Here is a 19,857-nt window from a genome sequence, read left to right as displayed (position 1 = left end):
AATAATAATTTATTTGTTTCTGGAAATACATTTCATTGTACTGATGTGGTACTTTTATATATTCTTTCGTATGGCTAAACTGTCCTTATTAAGCTTTCTTTCAATTTACTTGTTTGATTGAATGTTAGACTAAGTTTACAGATCTCTACTTTTAAAGGCAAAATATAAAGCTTCAAATAATACAAATATATCAGATTTCAAATCCTATGGAGGAAAATGTGTGAAATACACCTGGTCAGAAATTACTGTGAGTAGTAAGTTAGTTTGAATTATTTCTGTACAATCAACATCATAACCTTTTACCAAGGGTATGAAAAAACTAGACCTGAAAGATTAAAACAAAGATAAGCTATTTTAGAATACCTTTTAACTCCTTCAGGACTAGTTTGTTTTGTTTGGGGTTTTTTTTAACCATGTTTGCACTAATGGACCAGAGCAGTTTTTGTGCTTTTGCTAAGACTTTGTTCAACTCTGATTGCCCACTAACTCATTTAGTGCACCCACACACATTATATTTTGGGTTTTTTTCACCACAAGTAGGGCTTTGAAAAATATCTAAAAACATGGGGAAAATTAGGAAAAGGAAACAGTTTTTACAGTTTCACCTATAAAAACTACATATAACCATTACAAATGGAAAAAAAATCCAAGTGTAATGAGTATTTGTCCGGTTTTTGGAAACATCACATTTGCCTAGTATTTACATTTCTTTTGGTACTTACAGGGTTAAATATGAATGATGCGTGTCAGTTTCTAAACAAGATTTATTTGAAATGTGGTATACAGGGACTTGCGCCCCAATAGCAGCCAGAAAAACTGCTAAACAAAAGTATGTTTTTTGAAAGACATCCCAAAGTATTTCACTGGGGGCATTTTAACACTTTTGATTTAACCATTCTATACAAACAATATTTCAGTAGATTTGTGTGGGGACAAATATTAACCCCTGGTGTCGTACACAATTGAAGTATTGAAGGGGTTAACACTGCATGATCGCTCTTTTTGGAGCAATCAGGCAGCAGGGGAGGGTTGAAGCTGGGACACAATTGCCAGGAAGAGAGGAGTCTCTGATCACTGCTGTAGGAGCGATCTAAGGGCTAAGGGATTGCGGAGGCTTTTTTTTTGGCGTTGCTGGTCTGCCTGGGCTTCCGGCAGTAGCAGAGTACAGCTGCACTAACTATTATTTTCATAATCGATTAGTTGGCCGATTATTTTTTCGATAAATCGGATAAAAAAATAAATGTAGATTTTTCATTTATTTTAAATAATTTAACAAACAGGATGTTAAAAACAAATAGCAGAATATTTTTTTTTTGATAAAAATGCATTTATTGTTTTTATTTCCCAACCTGCACCCCCCAGTTATGCACATTTGAGCCCAGGCTTGCCACACTGCCTCCCAGATATGCCACTCTGCCCTCCCCACATATGCCTTATATAACCTTTATTCCTTACACCCCCCCCCAGATATTCCTTTTACCCCCCCAGATATACCATAGTGCCCTCAGATACACAGACTCTTTCACACTCATATACAGCACACTGACAATACTTTTATAAATACAGGATTAATCACTGCCCCCAGGATTTAGATTCCCCTTCGTTGCCCCCCCTTTACATCTAACTGCACCTTAAGTTAACCTTATTAAATTAATTAACTCTGTCTTCAGCATTAAATGAACCCTAAAGACCCCATCAATCACAACTGCCCCTGAATTAACCCTAAAGACCCAATTAACCAAAACTGCCCTTAAATTACCCCCACCATCCCTAACTTTCAACAGCCCAAACATAAATGTTATACTTACTGTTAGATGAGTTGCTGAGCAGTGTGGACGCTACAAGGATTGTGGCATTGAAGGGGAATGTTGTGGCAGGTCCCCACACAAGTGTGGGGACCCAATCAACAAACAACCCCCTTCTCTGAAGCTGCCTGAGGCAGCTGAAAACGTGATCGCCGGTTTACCAACTGTTGCGTTTTAAGTCTACAGAATCACTCCGTGGGAGTGATTGAAGGCTCAGGGGGGCTCGGGGTGGCTGCGCTGGTCTGCCCAAACCCGAGCAGACAGTAGCAGCAGTGCCCCTGCAATCATCACGATTGTGGCGACGTGGGGGTATTCTTTTATGGATGACCTCGCTGGTACGTCATGGAACCGCTTCTACCATGTCAGCATGAAGTACCAGATAGACCTTCGGTGGCAAAGGGGTTTAAGATGGTTTATTAACCTTTGTAACAGGATTTGCAGCTTACCATGTCCTATCTGTATACAATTGATGGCAGACATCTGACCATGAGACTTTCATGATACTAACTCGACATCCTACAAAGGGCAGGGGTAAGAGGAGGAGAGGTGAAATGCTGTCGAAGTAGTAATTAGTGCAGTGAAGTTTTGGCACTGAAAGCACCTTTCATTAGCGTAGCCCATTTTAAAAAAAATGTTTCCACGAGAATTACGTTGATTGAAAAATAAAGAATAGGCTCTGGGTATTTTAATAAACACATTTAATGATGTTGAAAGGATTATGGCCTTTGTCTAGTCAAAAGCCCATGATTTAGCACTTACACAATAGTACTAGAGAATGCAGTTGCAACACCAGGCGTTTTATAAATTCTTAAGCTGAAAATTAAATATATGATGTGCAGAAATGTCGCGTAATCTTGACATCTTGTAGAGTCTGAAGCCTAGATGCACCAAAGTCTCTGTCTAGCAACAGGTATCTCTCCATTCTGTTAACCAATATTAGTGCAGAGTTCAAGTAATACTGTGAGCAGAAACTGCCTTCTCGCAGGCAAGACTGGACATAAAAGCTTAAGGGGGAGCATATTGTAACCCTCCCCTTGGAATATCTTAAGAATTTCATAGGAAAGTGCATTCATCAAGAGTTTTTATGAATACTTTACACTTCACAGCCCACACAACTGGTAAGATACAAAAAATATTGACAATATTATAAAAAAATTAAATGAAATTTATTATAAAGGAAGAAAACGGTACAGCATGACACAGGCATTGAAGGCTCTTAAACACAAGAGCCTACCTTTCATGCTGGCATAATAAAGTTAATTTCTACCAAGAAAAGCGGTTATGAATTAAATCTAGATGAATTATAACAGAACTTCCCTTTTATAGGGTGTCAAAGAAAAAAAAATGCTATACACATGCAGAATTTGCCACCTCAAAAGAATCTTCAAACCAGAAAATACTGCTTGTCCACCTGCAAAAGAAAAAAAGAAACAAACACAAAATATTTATATAACATTCTTGAGAAACATTAGCCATTTCCGTTCTATATTTCAATCCTCATATTACGTCTGTGCCAAGGTATGTGTATTATCAATAAGGTAATAATTATGATATATAACAGAACTAATGTCCAAGAGCAATGAAATCCTCATGTGCACCAAAATATTTTCAAAGAGAACCATCATGGTTCAACATTTCTGTTCTATCTTTTAGCAAGAGGAATGCAAAATTATTCCTTCACCACACTGACACAATAAGTTAAAATGTGAAACGTGAAAATATGTTTTTTTGTCTTTAATACAATTAAAGAATTCATGTGCTTCAGAAAGTTATAATTCATCCGCAGGTAACCCTGTATTTGAAAAATTGATACACAACAGGAATTCAGCCCAAGAACTTACTGCAATTACATCTATGTTAAAAAATAAATAAAAAAAGGAATAAAAATGGGAAAAGCAAGCATTAAATAGATTAATATGGAGAAAACAAATATGAACAAAAATATGAAAATCCAGCTGTATCCTTAGAAGAACAAATAGTTAAGTGATTCAGTAAAGTTCACGTATCTAATGATTACGGGCCTGTAAAAAATGTATTAATAAAATTACAAGTACTTTTTTTTTTTCTTTTTTAATTAAGTGAAAGTATAGGTTGGAGTATCCAGTTTATTTTATAATTCTGATACAGGATGTTGGAAGAGACCATACCAAACGGCAGCATTCGAGAGCGTGAGCATCTCGTACCCTGTCCGCATTGAGCGGGCCTGTGAGAATCGTGAAGTCAGCGCGACACAGGGCCTGCAATGAATTCCCCGCTGGCGGGTACAAACAAGGTATAATGTCAGAGTTAGTAGGCAATTCCTTATTTTGTACCCATTAGCAGTACTTTACCTGTTAACGTTACTGGTTATTAATAGGGCAAAAATAGAAAAGCTCGCTAGAGCACGCGTTCGTATCTTCAAAGTCTCTATATTATTTTACAGTAAGCACTGCTGGGTGCTGTAAAAATTTTAAAACAATTAAATGTTTAAACAATATTTTAATACTAAACATATGGTACCAGTAAGCTTAATGCAAAACAAACTTATGTATATACTATATAATATATATATAAATATTTAAATTAAATACAAAAAAGGCAAAAGAAACCCAACTTACCTGTTTGAGTCACGTTGCGATTGGAATAATTTAATACGGTTTGTAACTATTTTGATGACCACCTCGTCTGGCCGTTTTCCCATAACCACTCTGCTGATCTAAAAAATGAAAAATATCTGTTTGATAGCAAAGACTAAATTTAGGGAAAATTCTACTTCTTTTGTTATAACCATACAGGTTAGCAAGCATACACAATACATTTTAAGCAGTTGAAGCCGTTCCATGCCTTCATACATTTTTTTTTTTTTTTTTTTTAAATAAGTGACCCAAAAAAACCTATCATGACAGCATGGAACGTCATGAAGAAAGTAGTGCACCTGTGCACACTGTTACCCTGACTGTTTCCCGGTGCAGGGGTCATTAACGCTCCCTACTCCTGAAGTCTCAGACGACTTCCATTATGACTTCTCAATTAATGAGATGCTCCATTCAGGTGTAGTGGGTGCTGTTGATTCGTCAGAGACTGATCAGCAGCCTTAAAGTAATAATGTAAAAGTTATCCAACAGCAGACAGAATTGATGTAAACGATGGTTCCCTGTGCAGGGAACCCAGTCACACCCGAGGCAGTCATCGGGAACCTCCATTCATGCTCCCCCATGCCAGAAGTCTCACGTGATCGAGCAAGACTCCGTTCATGTGTAGTTAGTGCTGCTGATCGGTCAGAGACTGATCAATAAATAAGTAATAATTTTGCCAACAGGTTGTCAGCTGATCTATAGCTGAGGCAGGGGATCAAGTATTATGGCAGAGCCAGCCCCACCTGCAAATGCAATCAGTAAAATACACCACAAATAAGAAAAACAATACATCCAACACTTTTAATTTTTTTTTTTTTTTAAGAAATGGACTGATGCCTCTGGGGATTATAACTCCCAGCCAAGTTGATAAGTATGATGGGAGTTATGGCCCACAAAAGCAGGTGTGCAATAAAATCAATAAAATGTATTTTATTTTTTTTTTTATTTTTTTAACCAAAACAGTTTTTGAGTAGTGTTATCATTGATAATTTTCTATGTGCTATAGCGCAGTGAAATGCGTGCGTCATGTAATGAGCTCGTAGATTTAAAAAATATATACAAAAACCATGTATGTGTGGTATTTCTGTAATCTGGAGATGCAGCTGAATACATTTTGTTGGGTTACATGCAGTCTGTGTAAACAATCCTAAAAAACATGGAAAGTTTGTAAAAAAAAAAAAAAGCAGCAACAAAACTTAACTTTACGGCTACCTTTGACAGAGATTGGTGACCAAACGGTTGCATTATAAGTGTCCAAATGCTCTTTGTGAAATAACCTGGGTTGTCTTCTCTCCAGAAACATACTTTTGTGGGGGGTATTTTAAGCTGGCGGGCTGATAAACAGTCCCAAATAAGACATAGGCCTCAAAATTTAATTTGAAATGGGGTTGGGCATTTTCCATTTTGTGGCCCGTAATTTCCAATTTTTTTTTTTTTTTTATTTTAAAAACCTATGCATGCTGGGTAAGACACTTACACTAATATATTTTATGGTATTTTGATCAACCAAACTGGTTTGGGGACAACTATAGTAAAATATTAGAAGGTGTTTCCCCGCCCCAAACAGTTTCATTATTTTAATGTATTATTCGTACTAAATGTTGCACTATACATCTAACAATGGTATCGAAAGAAAGCTCCACCTGTCCTTGAAAAAAACAATATAATATGTGTGGGTGCACGAAAAATGAAAAAGGAGAATCATGGTTAAAGAAAACACGTTTATGAATAGGAATCAAGGATCTTAGACCATACAAGCAGTGCAGAACTGAAAGGTAAAAATATATATACAGCAGGGCCCTATGACCAAGATCAACAAAATCATCCATCAAGGTAAAATAATTCCTCTTGTGAAGAAAAAAAAACCAAAACAAAAACGGAAAGCCACTTCCTCAATGGGTCAGCAGATATAGCCTTATCAAGCAACATGTGTAAGATGCAAAAGACAGACCCTAAGCCCTTTAACCTAATAGTGCCGTTCGTCTTCTTTGACTATTCTCATGGGTGGAAATGAGTCTTTTAAATCGCTGTGGGAGAGTTTTGGTCCACTCTTCATGGCAGAATTGTTTTATAACACATTGAAGGGTTCTTCAGCATGAATGAGCATGCCAATCCGATTTAAGTCAGGACTAGGCTGCTCCGAAACCCTAATTATGTTTCTTTTGAGCCATTCAGAGGTGGACTTGCTTGTGCGCTTCAGATCATTGTCCTGCTGCATAACCCAACTGCACTGGCGCTTTTGTCACAAACTGATGGCTGGACATTCTCCTTTAGGATTTTCTGGCAGAGAGTAGAATTCGTGGTTCCATCACGTATGGCAAGTTGCCCAGGTCATGAAGCAGCAAAGAAGCCCCATATTATCACACAACCACCACCACCATGTTTGACTGTTGGTATGATGTTCTTATGGAGGAACGCTGTATTAGCTCTAAACCAGATGTAACCGGATCCACGGCTTCCAAAAAGTTCAATATTTGACTCATTAGTCCACATATTATCCCAATAGTCTTGGGGGTCATCAAGATGTTTTTTGGCAAATACGAGACAAGCTTTTGTGGTTTTTTTTTTGGTCAGCAGTGGTTTTTGCTTTGCGACTATCCCATGGATGCCGTTTTTAACCCTTTCCAGACTGATAGATGTCAGTGACTGTCTCATTTGTCTTGAATTTCTTTAAATCGTGGCATCATGTGCTGCTTTTGAGACCTTTTAGCCTACTTATCTTTGTAAGACAGGTTCTATTTAACTGATGTTTAAATTCAAAAGGGGTAGCAGTAAACATGCCTTGGTGCGTAATTAAATAAAACCCAAATATCAAATACGTTTGGTAAATTTGTTGATTTATTTAGGAAGGGGGCAATTATTTTTTCACGGGGCCAGGTAGAGTTGGGTAGTTTCTATACAAGAAAACATCATTTAAAACTGCATTTTGTGTTTACTCATTTTAATCTTTGACTAATGTTAAAATTAGTCTGATGATCTGGAACATTTAAGTGTGGCAAATACGCAAAAATTGAAGAAATCTAGAAGGGGGAAAATACTTTTTCACAGCACTGTAGAATATACATAAGTGCCAAATGATGCCCGCTGTCAGGTGATGCCATTACCGTTTAATGTACCGTGTACTGATGTTCCACAAATACTGATGGAAATGGGTCAAGGGGCATTCCAGGCTTAATAAAATATATTAAGACCAACTGCTTTGCTTCTAAAAGTAGTCTAGAACCTACTAATTGGCTTGCTGATACTCACTATTGTAATCTCCATATCCATAGTAGTTATAACCAGAGTAGTCATAGTTTCCATAGCCTCCATAACCCTGATTGTTGTATCCATAACTGCCATAGCTTGGACTCCAGTAATTGCTATATCCCTGGTTCCAACTTAGGTTTGATCCTGTGGAAATAGTAAGCAAAATAACTAGGACACAGAAAAATACTATGATGGATGTTTTAAAATCCAATATATATAAATATATATTAACCTCCTCTTCCACGAGATCTTGATGATGACCCACCACCTCTTGTTCCTCCCCACTGCTGCTGCTGGTACTGTTCCTTAGAAAGGGCAACTTTAATTTCACACTGAGAAGAAAAACAAATATAACACGTGAACAACCAATAAATTGGCCATATGGCGAGACAATTATACCAAGAAAAAAAAAAAGTTCACTTTCAGAATGAACAAATCAAAGAGATACTGCCTCCTGAAGTATTGTATTACTGCATGCACACAAGGGGGAAGAAATATGGGTAGGGAATCTAGATGGAACCTGGAAAACTGATTATACAATATTTATACATGCATAGATCAGAGCTTTCACAGCCATATCATTATAATGCCACTGAACTCTATGTAACCCAAAGCTGATCAGGATCATTTGCTCTGAGTTAGCTTGAAGACATTATGCCACTTGCAATGAAATGTGTATAACTTCAAATGTCCCAGTGTGACATTATTGCCTTGGATTTAACCTGAGATTATTAAGTCTAGAGCATTTGAAAAGCAGTTATATTACTACAGAAGGCAGGGAACAAAAAGTAACACTAAGTATTTAACGTAATAATCATAACATATATTCCTTAAGAAAACATACATACTTTGCTGAGGCCAACATTGTGGTATTTCTTTTCCATTATTTTCTTTACTGGTTCTTCTTCCTTAAATGTTATGAAGCAGAATCCACGCCTTTTGTTGGTCTTGTTATCGATAGGAAGTTCAACAGCTTCAATCTGGGAAAGAAAAACAAAATAAGCATACGTGTATTATCTGGCACAAGTCTCCATAATGTAAACGGCCCAGTTGGGTACATCAGAGATATCCTCTGTAACTGGCCCACTGAGCCGTAGCACATTAAGGGATCTGATCACCTATTGCCCCTTTTTCAAGGCAGGGTAGATTGCTGCTTCAGGCCAGAATGCTAAATGAAATTCAGAAAGCTAAATGAAAATAAAATCAAACAGGATTCCTTTCCAATTTGGAATCCATTAAAACAGTAGGATGTATATAGGTTAAAACAAAATAAGAATTCTATTTGTAAGTGAATGATGCAACAATTTAGTCATCCAAACTTTTTGGATCTTCCATATCACAAGAGCATTTTCGAGCATATTCCCAAAGTTTTCTTACGTTCAATACTAATAGCGATTAAATTCCTTTTTAATTTAGCATAAAAATGTAACATATTTAAGCCAGGTAGCAGTTTTTTGACATTTAAGATTTCTTTACCTCTCCAAATGTTCCAAAGTATTCTCTGATCTTCTCTTCAGGGGTATCTGGAGACAAACCACCCACAAATATCTTTTTAATGGGCTCTTTTGTCTTCATGGCCTTGGCCCGCTTTGGGTCAATAACTTTACCATTCAGCTTGTGTTCTTTTTGTTCCATTACCTGTACAGTCAAGGGGAAACATTTGTTTATGGATATGCTTGTGTTCATTTTTATTATTCATAGAAACTACATTTCTATCTTAAAAATATGATTATAGCATTCATGATACAAATAAAGTGACCTTTAATCGTAATTTGCAATCTTTAAATAACAAAACATGAAAATAGGCTATTTTATATTGGTACACAGTGGACATTTTTTTTTTAAATGATCGTGTTCTTTATTTGAAAACTAAATTATTTTGTACACATAAGTATACTGTCAAACCTGTATTGATACAGTATGTCACATTTAACTACAGATTTCAGATGTAACATCTTCATGGGCAGGTTTTTTTGTGATTATTAGGAACATTGAGATAACCAATGCCATGCATTTATTCCCAATACAATCTCAATGTAGTCCACAAGACCAGATATGCATTTCTCCAAACTACTTTTAAACATCTGCATTATGTTAAAGAATTATGGCAAATCCCATCCATTAAAACCCTAATATTTGGATTATTTTGTGATATACACATTAATACGGCCCCTGGGTACATCTGCTAGCCAGTGACATATCGCGTCCTAGGCTGTCTAAGCCCAGGGGGCTGCTGACTCCCTATTACAAAACCAGCAGACGGATTTCCCGGTGCTTTCGTACAGCGCCATTTATTGTATTGGAGGCACCCACCATGGTGGAGAGAACTTGGTATTTTACCCCAAAGGTATATACAGCACTGCTGCTAATGCAGAAGTGACCAGCATTCAATTCTCAAAATTTCCATGATGCCGTAAGAACTGCTGGACTATTGGCAGGTCACAGTCCTGTGCTTGTAGAACAAGGCTGTGAAACTTTGTTCCACTGACATTGTACTACAATTATCTCTAATACTGGGCGCAGTAGGCAAGAGCTTATAGATGCATTAAGACAGGCACCCCCTGGGTACAAATTCAAAAGGTTGAAAGATACATGGCCAAAAGTATGCGGACACCCAACCCAATTAGCTTAGGTGTTTCTGTCACACCCAGGTGTGTAAGTATAACAGGCATGCCATCTCCATAGCCAAATGGGCAGAAGAATGGGTCACACTAAGAACAGCTTTGCCTAGTCAGCGTATGAAATTTCTGCCCTGCTAGAGCTGCTCCAGACCATTGTAAGCGATATTGTTGTTACTCCTAGATGCTTCTGCTTCACAACTCAGCCACAAAGCGGTAGACCATGAACGCTCAAGAAGACATATCAGCACATGAAAACAGTGCATCAGGAGCTTCCTGGAATGGGTTTCCATGGCTGAGCAGCTGCACACGAGCCGAAGATCACTATGCGCAACCAGTGACGTAAAGCACAAGGAGATGGAGGGCACTCCCAAATCAAATCACACAATCCCGGTTACTTTTCATATAGAAGCCTATAGAATGTAGGTTTTCATTTTAGCTCCATACCTTTTCGACACCTTCAGCCTCTTTAAACAATACAAAGCCAAAACCTCTCGATCGCCCAGTGATAGGATCCAGCTTTAGAGTGCAGTCGACGACTTCCCCAAACTTTGAAAAGTAATCTTTTAAATCTTTTTTTGTTGTGTCCCAGCTGAGTCCTCCAATGAACATTTTCCTGCAATATACATATATTTGACTAAAGCAATGTTTTAAGGAACGTCCAAAGCTGAAAATAACTATATTACATTTCCTTTCTGGTGTTAAAAGATACCAACTTAACAAAATGTTTAATACAAATGCTAAATATGTGGCATGTACACAAAAAATGTAAATGATAATAGTGCCCTTCCTCAAAATCTTTAAAGAAACGAGAACAAAAATCATTAATCATGTAGATACTGCTATAGTGCTTAAACAATACAATATATTGGACCAAAAGATAAGCAGGTATGATCCAAATGCGAAAGTAATGCCATCTATACAGGTTCATGTTAAAAAAGCACATTTCCTGTGTTATAAATGGCTTATGGCAAGGTGTATAGCAACACCAATAACAGTCTTTCATAGTTAAATATTCATCGTAGAAGAATTGAAAAAGTGTTGGTAAGGAATAGTTACCTCCATTGCAAAACCTTATCTTTTCTTTTGGTAATATGGGAAAATAATCTTGTAACACTGTTATAGTCTGGTGTTTTACCCTACCCTCACTGCACAACAATATTCTACCCGGAAATTACAGCTACAATATATTTCAGAGGTAACAAAATACAAATATTTCGTAATTTTCTTCCAAATGTGTTTTAAGGACATCTATATCACTGGACCATTTGCCTGGGCTAAAGGTTACCAACTGTCCATTATTAATGTCATCATCTTTTACTTATATAGCACCAACCATAAGCATAACTAGAAACCACAAAAAGCGCCCCCCTTCCTTAACATTCCCCACAGTGGCACCTTTGTCCTAAACAGCTTATGACCGCCAGCATTGCCCCAAACAGCTCGAGTTCTTTGCCCCAAGCAGCTCATCCGTGTCATCCATCCCCCAAACAGCCTATCTGTACCATCATTTCCCCAGCTTCTCAATGCCCCCCCAAACAGCTCATCTGTGCCATCTGTGTACCCTTCGAACATTCACTCGGACACACACATTACATACACTTACAATCACACCCACACAAAACTATGTTCACACATGTTTTGCCACTATGCAGGCAGCACTGGTTTCCCCGCAATGTCCATGACCACTATTGTATCAACGACTACCCGGTTAAGTTTTAATACTGTATGTTTTTGCTTAGTACCTGGAAGTGGAATTCCTACGGGGGGGGGGAATACTCTGTGTGTGTAAAATACAGTAATGTACAGTATATTTTAATGTAGGTTAACACTACCAAAAACCTGTTTATCCACACACCTGGAGGCTGCCACTGATGCCAGTCACATTCCCTGCTCAAACACTACAATAAGAAAAGATTTTTATGGCAATGCTTATTAAATCAGTTTCTCTGTTATTTGGAGTGTCCAGCCAGTGTTTTGGGTACCACAGGCAGTCTGAGAAGTCAGGGTGTTTACAGATTTGGCAAAGATAACAGAGCTTGAAAACACACAAAATGTTTCAAAACATATATTACGCAAAAAAATAGAAGAAAAAACAAAATACAGCACAATGTGTTTGAAAGGAGTATTTTAACTTTGATACTAGTAATACAAAATGAGTTCACCTTTATAAAGATGCATCAGGTACTAGGCTGGCACTGCCTAAATTATATATAATTTTTCATTATTCTAGATCAAAGCATTTCTGGTGCCAATGGAAATGAAACAAGCAAACACTGGAAATAGTTTACAAGTTGGATCATGCAGGTATTATATTTTAAGTTCTTTTTTCGCAGGGAACCTAAAGCAAGGCTGAACTTCATGCCAGAAAGCTATTAAAAGACCTTGCCAGTTTTTTTGTCACGTCACCCAACAGTCTGGAACATTCTCAAATACTTGAGAAATCTGACCTAGTATTTGTTGATGCTTTCCATCTCTTGTCAGCCCTACCTGAAAAATGGATGTGTAATTTGTGTGGGTACATGAAACACCAAAAAGAGGAAACTTGATTAAATCAACATATGGTAAAAATGTCAAAAAAAAGAAAATCTAGTACTAAACACCCTCAGTTTTAAAGGGGTTAGAGTGTATATCATGGCTGACGTGTCCTTAGAGATCGTTTGCAGTACCTATTTTTCATTCCATATTTGCGAATGCATCTACAGCCTTGGAGAAGTAAGAGGATTTGAGAACTAGAACTGGGAGATTAACGCCTTGGGTGGAAAGTCACCGTTAAGAATTCAGTTGTTGGATACAAATGCAATTATACAAGTGTATGTTAAGTATTACATCATGTGTTTGTAGCGCTGACTAATGATGTACAAAGATTAACACCCACCAGTACTGCGCCTTACTGTGTACACAAGTGCCATGTACCAGCCATTATCTCTCAAGCTGCTGACCTGTGCAGGCCAAAACACTTTTCTGCTTGATTGGCTAAAGTAAAGTTTTTCTAGTTGACCAGGTCACTACATTTGGAAGTGATTTCTCTATGCGCTGACAGTTCTGCTTAGACATGAGAGTGTGGGAGAAGAAATATAAAAGGAACAGAAGATAAGTCAACAGCATTCCTGGAACCACATGGTTTTATGCAACAATCACAAGTTAGCACTACTCTCTTTTTCTGACCCAGGTAAAAATCAAGCATCATATTTAATAAAAATAGCATTCTTTGGACAAAGATGAAGACAGTATGCAAGAGAAATATATATATTTACACATATAGATTGGGTACAATATAACAGACGGCTGAACACAAGATCATATTCGTATAGTATAGACAAAAATCCTTTGCACCGACTACTGTGTAGACTTCGCCATAAAACAAACACTATGGGCCACATCAATGAAGCTTAGTGTTTAATTCCATTGTGACAGGTTAAGAAGTGTCACAATGTTAGAAACCTCCCCCCTCCTCATTATGTATACTCCCTATGGTCATTAGTGTGAAGTAAGGTATATAACATGCCGCCCATGTAATGAGGAACGCTTATATACCAAGTAAATAATGATATTTCTATTACAGCAGAGGGCAATGATGCTACCTATGCGCATATTATGCTTACAATACATATAGCTAAGAGATGACACCGACACCCGTTCTGCTAAAAGCCCATGTCCGCGGAGCGCCCGTACTCCAAAGACCGGCCGCATACTCACCCTTCATCTTCCTCGGTCTTACTAGCGTCAATCTTCACCCCTTCGCTTGGTCCGCCACCCTCTGCTTCGGGGCCTGAGGTCTCCATCATAGACTCCTCTTGCATATCTTCCTCGGTTAACATGGTTCTTCGCAGTTCAACAATCGCGAAATATACAGAACGTTGGCGAGTAATGGCGGCTTTCGTTTACTCTCTCAGCAGCAGCCGATGTCACCCCTCCCCCATTCTGCCAATAGTGCCGCCTCCACCCTTCTTCACAGTAATGGCGGCGGAACGGTGCTTGTGTGAAATGGCGGACAGAACGGATAGCCACTCTAGTGTGTGTTAAACATACCCGAGGTGGAAATTACGATTAACGATATTTTTTAAGTGAAAAGAAAGAAAATGATGCCTATTGGATATAAAGGAATATACGTTCAGCAAAAAGCATTAGAAAGTGAAAGGGGCACGGTGGGCGGATAGCTCTGTTTTGTTTGCAGCTTTCGGTAGCTCTACATATTGCTCAATGTAGTAAATAGTAAACTACTTATAAGTACAATATCTCCTGGGCCAAAATATTTCACGGAGGAGCAGAAGTAGGTATCAGGATTTACAGCTTATTAAAGGGACATTCCACACATCCTATGCACTTTATTTCATACATGGCTGAGGGATCCTTTTACATTTCAGGGGAGTTCCGATTGTAAATGCATAAGGGGGTCCTGGAAATTTCCCCCACGTTTTCTATGAAGATATGTTTGTTTATCCAATCATCTCAACCGTGATATAGTTGCCGCTAGTGGGCAACAGCGCGGGATCGGCGTGTACAGAAAACACTTTCCTGCCACCGACTGCCTGGCTGCTTCGAGTAGACACCTCTACAGAAAAGCCACCCGGGCTGCCCCATATCTCTGAAATCTACTTCCAACCAACCTTCAGCATTCACCCTCCCTCCCAACATTCAGGAAACATCTCAAAACCCACTTCTTCAGAGAAGCATACCATCTTAGCTGCTAGAACTTCCTTGTCACTGATACAACCACCACACTACCTCTCACCCTTTCTCTGTGCCTTATGTTTTTTCACCCCATTCCCTCAAGATTGTAAGCAGGGCTCTCTCCACCGAACGTATCGGTTTGTCCAAGTGTCAATTCTCATCTTGTCATACCCCCTTGAATATATGTGTTGTATTAAGCCCTGCCTACATTGTTGGCGCTATAAAAATAGATTATAAGTAAATGATAAAGGCGATCACAGTTTTATATATAGAATTATCTGCACTTACATAAGGGAGTGAACGGGTTCAAACATTCAGAGTAATACACATTCTCTTTCAGTGCTACTGACAGGCAAAGGGAGTGTTTAACGATCTTCACTATTGCGGAAAAGGGCAAGCACTGGGCGTTTTAGCTAGGGAGAAGGGCTAAGTGGACCCAAACCATGCATACTAATGTGCAAGGCAACCAAAACAGTGATATATTATAAAGGCCCCCACCTAACTGTAGTAAAAGCTCACTGGAGTTGACCCTTCATACTGTATAATAAAATCAGCTCTCCCTTCAGCATACAGACTTGCCATAGAAAATTGGGGCAACTGGATTTAGCACTCGTTCTGCTCCCTTAGTTGAAGATTCATAAAATGTACATAAAGTGCAAATTTGGTAGATAACCCAATTGATAAAGGTAAAATATATTCCAATATTTTGTTGAAGCCTTCTGTTTCTATTGAGCCCTCTTCAGGCATATTACCAGAAAAGTCCCAAATAGTGCTAAAGCATGCAGCCCATTATACCTCGGTTAACGAATTAAAAAAAAAAAAAAAAAAAAGTGTGTCACCAAATTTGAGCTCTAAAGCTTACATGGTAAAGCTTTATACCTTCATCAATATGCGCACAAGCAATAGTGGCCATTCATAGGTTTATGCGTGACAAACAAGGCAATTGCTTTAGCCAAGGGTATCAGTGGTATAAAAAGTTAATAACTGAGGGATACAAGTATTTAAATGGAGGCATTAACATTCTAAATCTAATCTCACAATAGCAAATTAAAAAGCAAAATTCCCAAAATCCTGTATAGATTGTAGGACTTTTTTTTTAATAAAAAAAATGTATTCCCCTATTGTAACAGCACTACGCAGTCCTCTAAATATTTTTCCATACTGGAAAACTGACATTTTTATTTTTACAACTTAGTAATAAAGGATCTGTGGTTAAGAAAATTAGATCTCTCCAATTGTTTCATTAGAATGTCCACAATGCTCTAAAAACAAAACCCAACCATGTGACCAACTACAGCAGTAGCCACAGGTCTGTAGAAAAGTAAAAAACTGGAGTAGTTTAGTAGCCCTCCATACCCCTAAATATACAAGTCATTAAAGCACAAGTTAACAAATTTTGTTTTATTACAAAATCCTTACACATGTTAACATGAATGCACCAAGTCACAAGCACAAAATTTAAACAGATAAGACCTGTAAAACATAAAACCCATTCAATTTACAGATGGGGGAAAAAAAAAAAACCTAAGCCATAAAAACAAAAATTAAAAAAAAAAAAAAAAGATCAGTTGCTATATACAACAAGACACCAGTGTGCCTTGAAAAAGAGTCCTCCTAAGGGAGTGCAGCTTTGATGACTCTCCCTGCATGAACAGATATTCTTGCTCATAATCATTAACCACATCCACCTGCAAGAGAAAAAAAAATGCAATTATTTCATGGACTAAGTGACACGGGACCAGTCAAAGGCATCTTTTTACTATAGTAAGAATCATATGCACATAGTGTTTGTCTTAACAAGGCATTCAACAGCCTTCCGCACAACTAGCTCTGCCCAGCCATCCTGCCATTAGCTTTGCATAGTACAGAAGCATCACATGGGTCCCAAGGAATATTAAGTAACCTGCTTAGACAACTATTCATGTGCATATGATCTTCAGACACGTCACCCCTTAGTTTTAAAAAGTTCTTGTTTGTAGATTTCACTATTTGCTATAAAGAAAAGAAGCAAGCATTAAATCCTAAAAATAATAAAAAAAGTTGGGGATTCAAACACAAAAACGAGAAGCAAACTGGATTAAGCTGTAAAATGTCTACTTTAAATCTCCTGTAAAAAACAATTTATCCAATGTTAAAAAAAAGACTTGAGAGTTTATTCTGTAGTTTGTCCCAGTTTAATCTTTACGCTGGTACATGAAGTTTGAAGAGACCATACCACAGGACAGCGGTTTCTGGTGTACGCCTTGCGCTCTGCCCACAACGTGCGACCCCAGAGATAGACGTGGTCAGGGTGACACACGGCCTGCAATGAAGTTCCCGCTGGCGGGTACAAACAAGGTATAATGTCAGAGTTAGAAGACAACATTCTTCTTTACCTTAAGTTGTACCCATTTCAGTACTTTACCTGTCCATTATTTTGTTTAAAAAAATTGCTTTATTTACTTCTTAGTTCACCTGGCATCAAAAGACCAGAAAACCCCAGTTTAATAAAACTCTGCAGTATTTAAAAAAGGGAAAAAACCTTTAAGACAAAATTTTTAGTAATCTAAACATTTATGAAAAACCTTACAAATGGGATGGGAAGAATTAAAGTTAACAAGCGAGTCCACACACTTATCTTTATTAATAAAAAAATTTAATAACGTTAATCATGTTCTTATATACACACCTTATGTGTACATTTCAAAGTCAATTAGTAGGGCTGATAGTTGTTTTGATGGTTTCCACCGCCTCTTGATGCCTTGCCATATGTGCTCTGTTGACCTAGAGTAGCAAAATATAAAAGTTTGTATTAATATTTACATCAGCAAGGGTCTTCTAGAATACACTGCTGAACTAGATAATTGCAAGATTTGATTTGTATAGTGTAGAAGCTGACACCCAATTCCTCGCTGGTGGCACTGGTGTACAGCTCTTGCAGCAGGTGTGCTGTGCAAGTGAATAGGTGCCAAGCCTGTACATTGTAAAGAAAAAAAAAGTTCATATGGATAATCTCACCACTGTAGTCTGTATATCCTTGATTGTATCCATAGTTGCCATAACTGTAATTTGGATAGTCATAGCCACCATAGCTGTTGTAGCCTTGGTCACTGTAGGAGTTGTTATTTCCATAACCACCATATCCTTGATCATAGTAGTTGTTGTATCCTTGATTCCAACTTTGACCTTGTCCACCTGTTTATAATAAAAAAACATTTTATATACACATACACACACACAAACGACTTATCTGACCTTAAATCGCACCACTACACTAGATACACAAATCTGAGAAGTTCCATTCTCACCTCTACCCCTCCCCCTTGGACCTCCTCTTCCACTAGGTGCACCTCGCCCACCTTTGTGTTGCTGCTGTTGTCTGTAGACATCTTTGGGTTGTGCAACTTTTATCTCACACTGAAAGGAAAGAAAAACAAATTTGTTACATACAGTCTAAATAATGAAGCAAGCTTTTTGTGGGGGGGGAATTTAAAGACAAGAGTCATTACCTTTCCTGAGCCAATCTGATGGAACCTGTTTTCCAGAAGCTTCTTAACTGGCTCCTCATCTGTATAGGTGATAAAGCAGAAGCCCCTCCTTTCATTTGTCTTTGTATCCATTGGCAGCTCAATGTTTTCAATCTGTTAAGCGTTGAAGGAAAGGTTAGTCAGTTAAGAGTTTCTGAATGTTACTTACAAGCCACATGCACCCACAAGTCTACCAATCACTTGATCAAGCACTACATTACAAAGTAAGCATTCATTTCCATAGTTTAGGCATGGCATTTTAAGAGCAGCTCCACTTATATACACACACATTAACTTTTTCTTAATAGCCATAAGACGTTTATACCTCTCCAAATCCACCAAAATATTCCTTGATCTGCTCTGCTGTGGTATCTGGGCTAAGACCGCCAACAAAAACCTTCTTAGGGGGCTCTTTCCCTTTCAGGGCCTTTGCTCTTTTTGGATCAATAAGTTTGCCATCAAGCTTGTGCTCCTTTGTTTCGAGTACCTAAAAAAATAATTCACACTTAGATATTGGATACTTTACAGTAAAATCAAGTCATCATATTTAAATCAACAGTTTACTCACCTTGTCTACACTTATTGCATCCTTAAAGAGGACAAATCCAAAACCCCTAGACCTTCCAGTAACTGGGTCTGTCTTGATTGTACAGTCAACAACCTCACCAAATCGAGAGAGATATTCAGAAAGATCTTTTTTGCTAGTATCCCAACTAAGACCACCAATGAACATCTTCCTGCAGAGGGAAAAATTACATGGTTTATTACTACAAAGTAAATTAATAAACATTTTATCCCTTTTGATAAAACAGACAATGTGACAAAGAAAAAGGTCAGGCGTGTTTCATGGGTCACGCGGCTGCAACCAATCGCAGCAGAAACGCAAGCTTTCCCCACCCCTCGCATTCAGATTGGCTGTTGGTGACGACATCGTCTAGCAAGCAAAGCGCCGATACTGGCAATACGTAACACGCAGAGAACTACAGCTAGAATACACCAATTACTCAAAATATTGTCCATTACTAATTACCGTTGGTATCTGCACGACAACACACATGACGCTAGCTAACCATCAACTACACGAAATCCCGTTACATAAATACACTACACTCGGGTTCTAGGTAGCAAAAAATAAAAAGCTCACCCTTCATCCTGCTGATTTTTGCTAGCGTTGATTTTTGAACCTTCAGTATAGTCTTCCATTTTTTTCTATACAGCCTTTGAGAGACTACGCAACGAACTTGCCACTACAGCAGACAGCAACGGAAAAGATCCTTACCACTGCCGCCCACCATATATATAGCAGGCGTTTCGACCAATCTAGTGCGCGGTTCTTCGTGACCTCACATAAACGCTCCCGCTTGTTATTGGTTGGGATAGCAAAGGGGGC

The 19,857-nt window shown here is 38.2% G+C and overlaps 2 protein-coding genes across 5 annotated transcripts; both read right to left on the bottom strand.

Annotated features, from left to right (window-relative positions):
- Nucleotides 1-2,486: 2,486 nt before the first annotated feature.
- HNRNPD (heterogeneous nuclear ribonucleoprotein D) lies at nucleotides 2,487-14,239 on the bottom strand. Its single transcript, XM_053463138.1, has 8 exons — nucleotides 13,987-14,239; nucleotides 10,735-10,903; nucleotides 9,146-9,307; nucleotides 8,518-8,649; nucleotides 7,902-8,001; nucleotides 7,670-7,813; nucleotides 4,403-4,500; nucleotides 2,487-4,059 (listed from the first exon to the last, which is right to left on the bottom strand). Exons 1-7 carry the CDS (start codon nucleotides 14,106-14,108, stop codon nucleotides 4,433-4,435), a joined length of 897 nt encoding a protein of 298 aa, XP_053319113.1. The 5' UTR covers nucleotides 14,109-14,239; the 3' UTR covers nucleotides 2,487-4,059; nucleotides 4,403-4,432.
- Nucleotides 14,240-16,335: 2,096 nt separating this feature from the next.
- HNRNPDL (heterogeneous nuclear ribonucleoprotein D like) lies at nucleotides 16,336-19,757 on the bottom strand. 4 transcript variants are annotated; one of them, XR_008353992.1, is made up of 9 exons: nucleotides 19,612-19,757; nucleotides 19,036-19,204; nucleotides 18,793-18,954; nucleotides 18,450-18,581; nucleotides 18,249-18,357; nucleotides 17,959-18,135; nucleotides 17,630-17,724; nucleotides 17,177-17,280; nucleotides 16,336-16,649 (listed from the first exon to the last, which is right to left on the bottom strand). XR_008353992.1 is itself a non-coding variant. In XM_053463055.1 (8 exons), the coding sequence occupies exons 1-7, from the start codon at nucleotides 19,668-19,670 to the stop codon at nucleotides 17,654-17,656; spliced, it is 879 nt and encodes a 292-aa protein (XP_053319030.1). In that variant the 5' UTR covers nucleotides 19,671-19,757; the 3' UTR covers nucleotides 16,336-17,280; nucleotides 17,630-17,653. The 4 variants fall into 4 exon arrangements, 3 of the variants coding, with proteins under 3 accessions (XP_053319030.1, XP_053319021.1, XP_053319043.1); XM_053463055.1 differs by having other exon boundaries at nucleotides 16,336-17,280; XM_053463046.1 differs by lacking the exon at nucleotides 17,177-17,280.
- Nucleotides 19,758-19,857: the final 100 nt, after the last annotated feature.

The sequence above is a fragment of the Spea bombifrons genome, chromosome 1 (genome assembly GCF_027358695.1).
Source record: "Spea bombifrons isolate aSpeBom1 chromosome 1, aSpeBom1.2.pri, whole genome shotgun sequence".
NCBI classification, from domain to species: domain Eukaryota; kingdom Metazoa; phylum Chordata; class Amphibia; order Anura; family Pelobatidae; genus Spea; species Spea bombifrons.
This window is presented reverse-complemented; position numbering and strand designations above follow the sequence as displayed.

Bases quoted from the DNA above. Each gene is read 5' to 3' on its own strand.
- HNRNPD (XM_053463138.1), bottom strand. From the start codon at position 14,108: ATGTTAACCGAGGAAGATATGCAAGAGGAGTCTATGATGGAGACCTCA. The intron at 10,904-13,986 runs GTGAGTATGCGG...TGTATATTGCAG, and splicing joins AAGACCGAGGAAGATGAAGG to GAAAATGTTCATTGGAGGAC. The intron at 7,814-7,901 runs GTTAATATATAT...CTATTTCCACAG, and splicing joins AAGATCTCGTGGAAGAGGAG to GATCAAACCTAAGTTGGAAC.
- HNRNPDL (XM_053463055.1), bottom strand. From the start codon at position 19,670: ATGGAAGACTATACTGAAGGTTCAAAAATCAACGCTAGCAAAAATCAG. The intron at 19,205-19,611 runs GTGAGCTTTTTA...TTCCCTCTGCAG, and splicing joins AAAAATCAGCAGGATGAAGG to GAAGATGTTCATTGGTGGTC. The intron at 18,582-18,792 runs GTATAAACGTCT...AACGCTTAACAG, and splicing joins ATTTTGGTGGATTTGGAGAG to ATTGAAAACATTGAGCTGCC.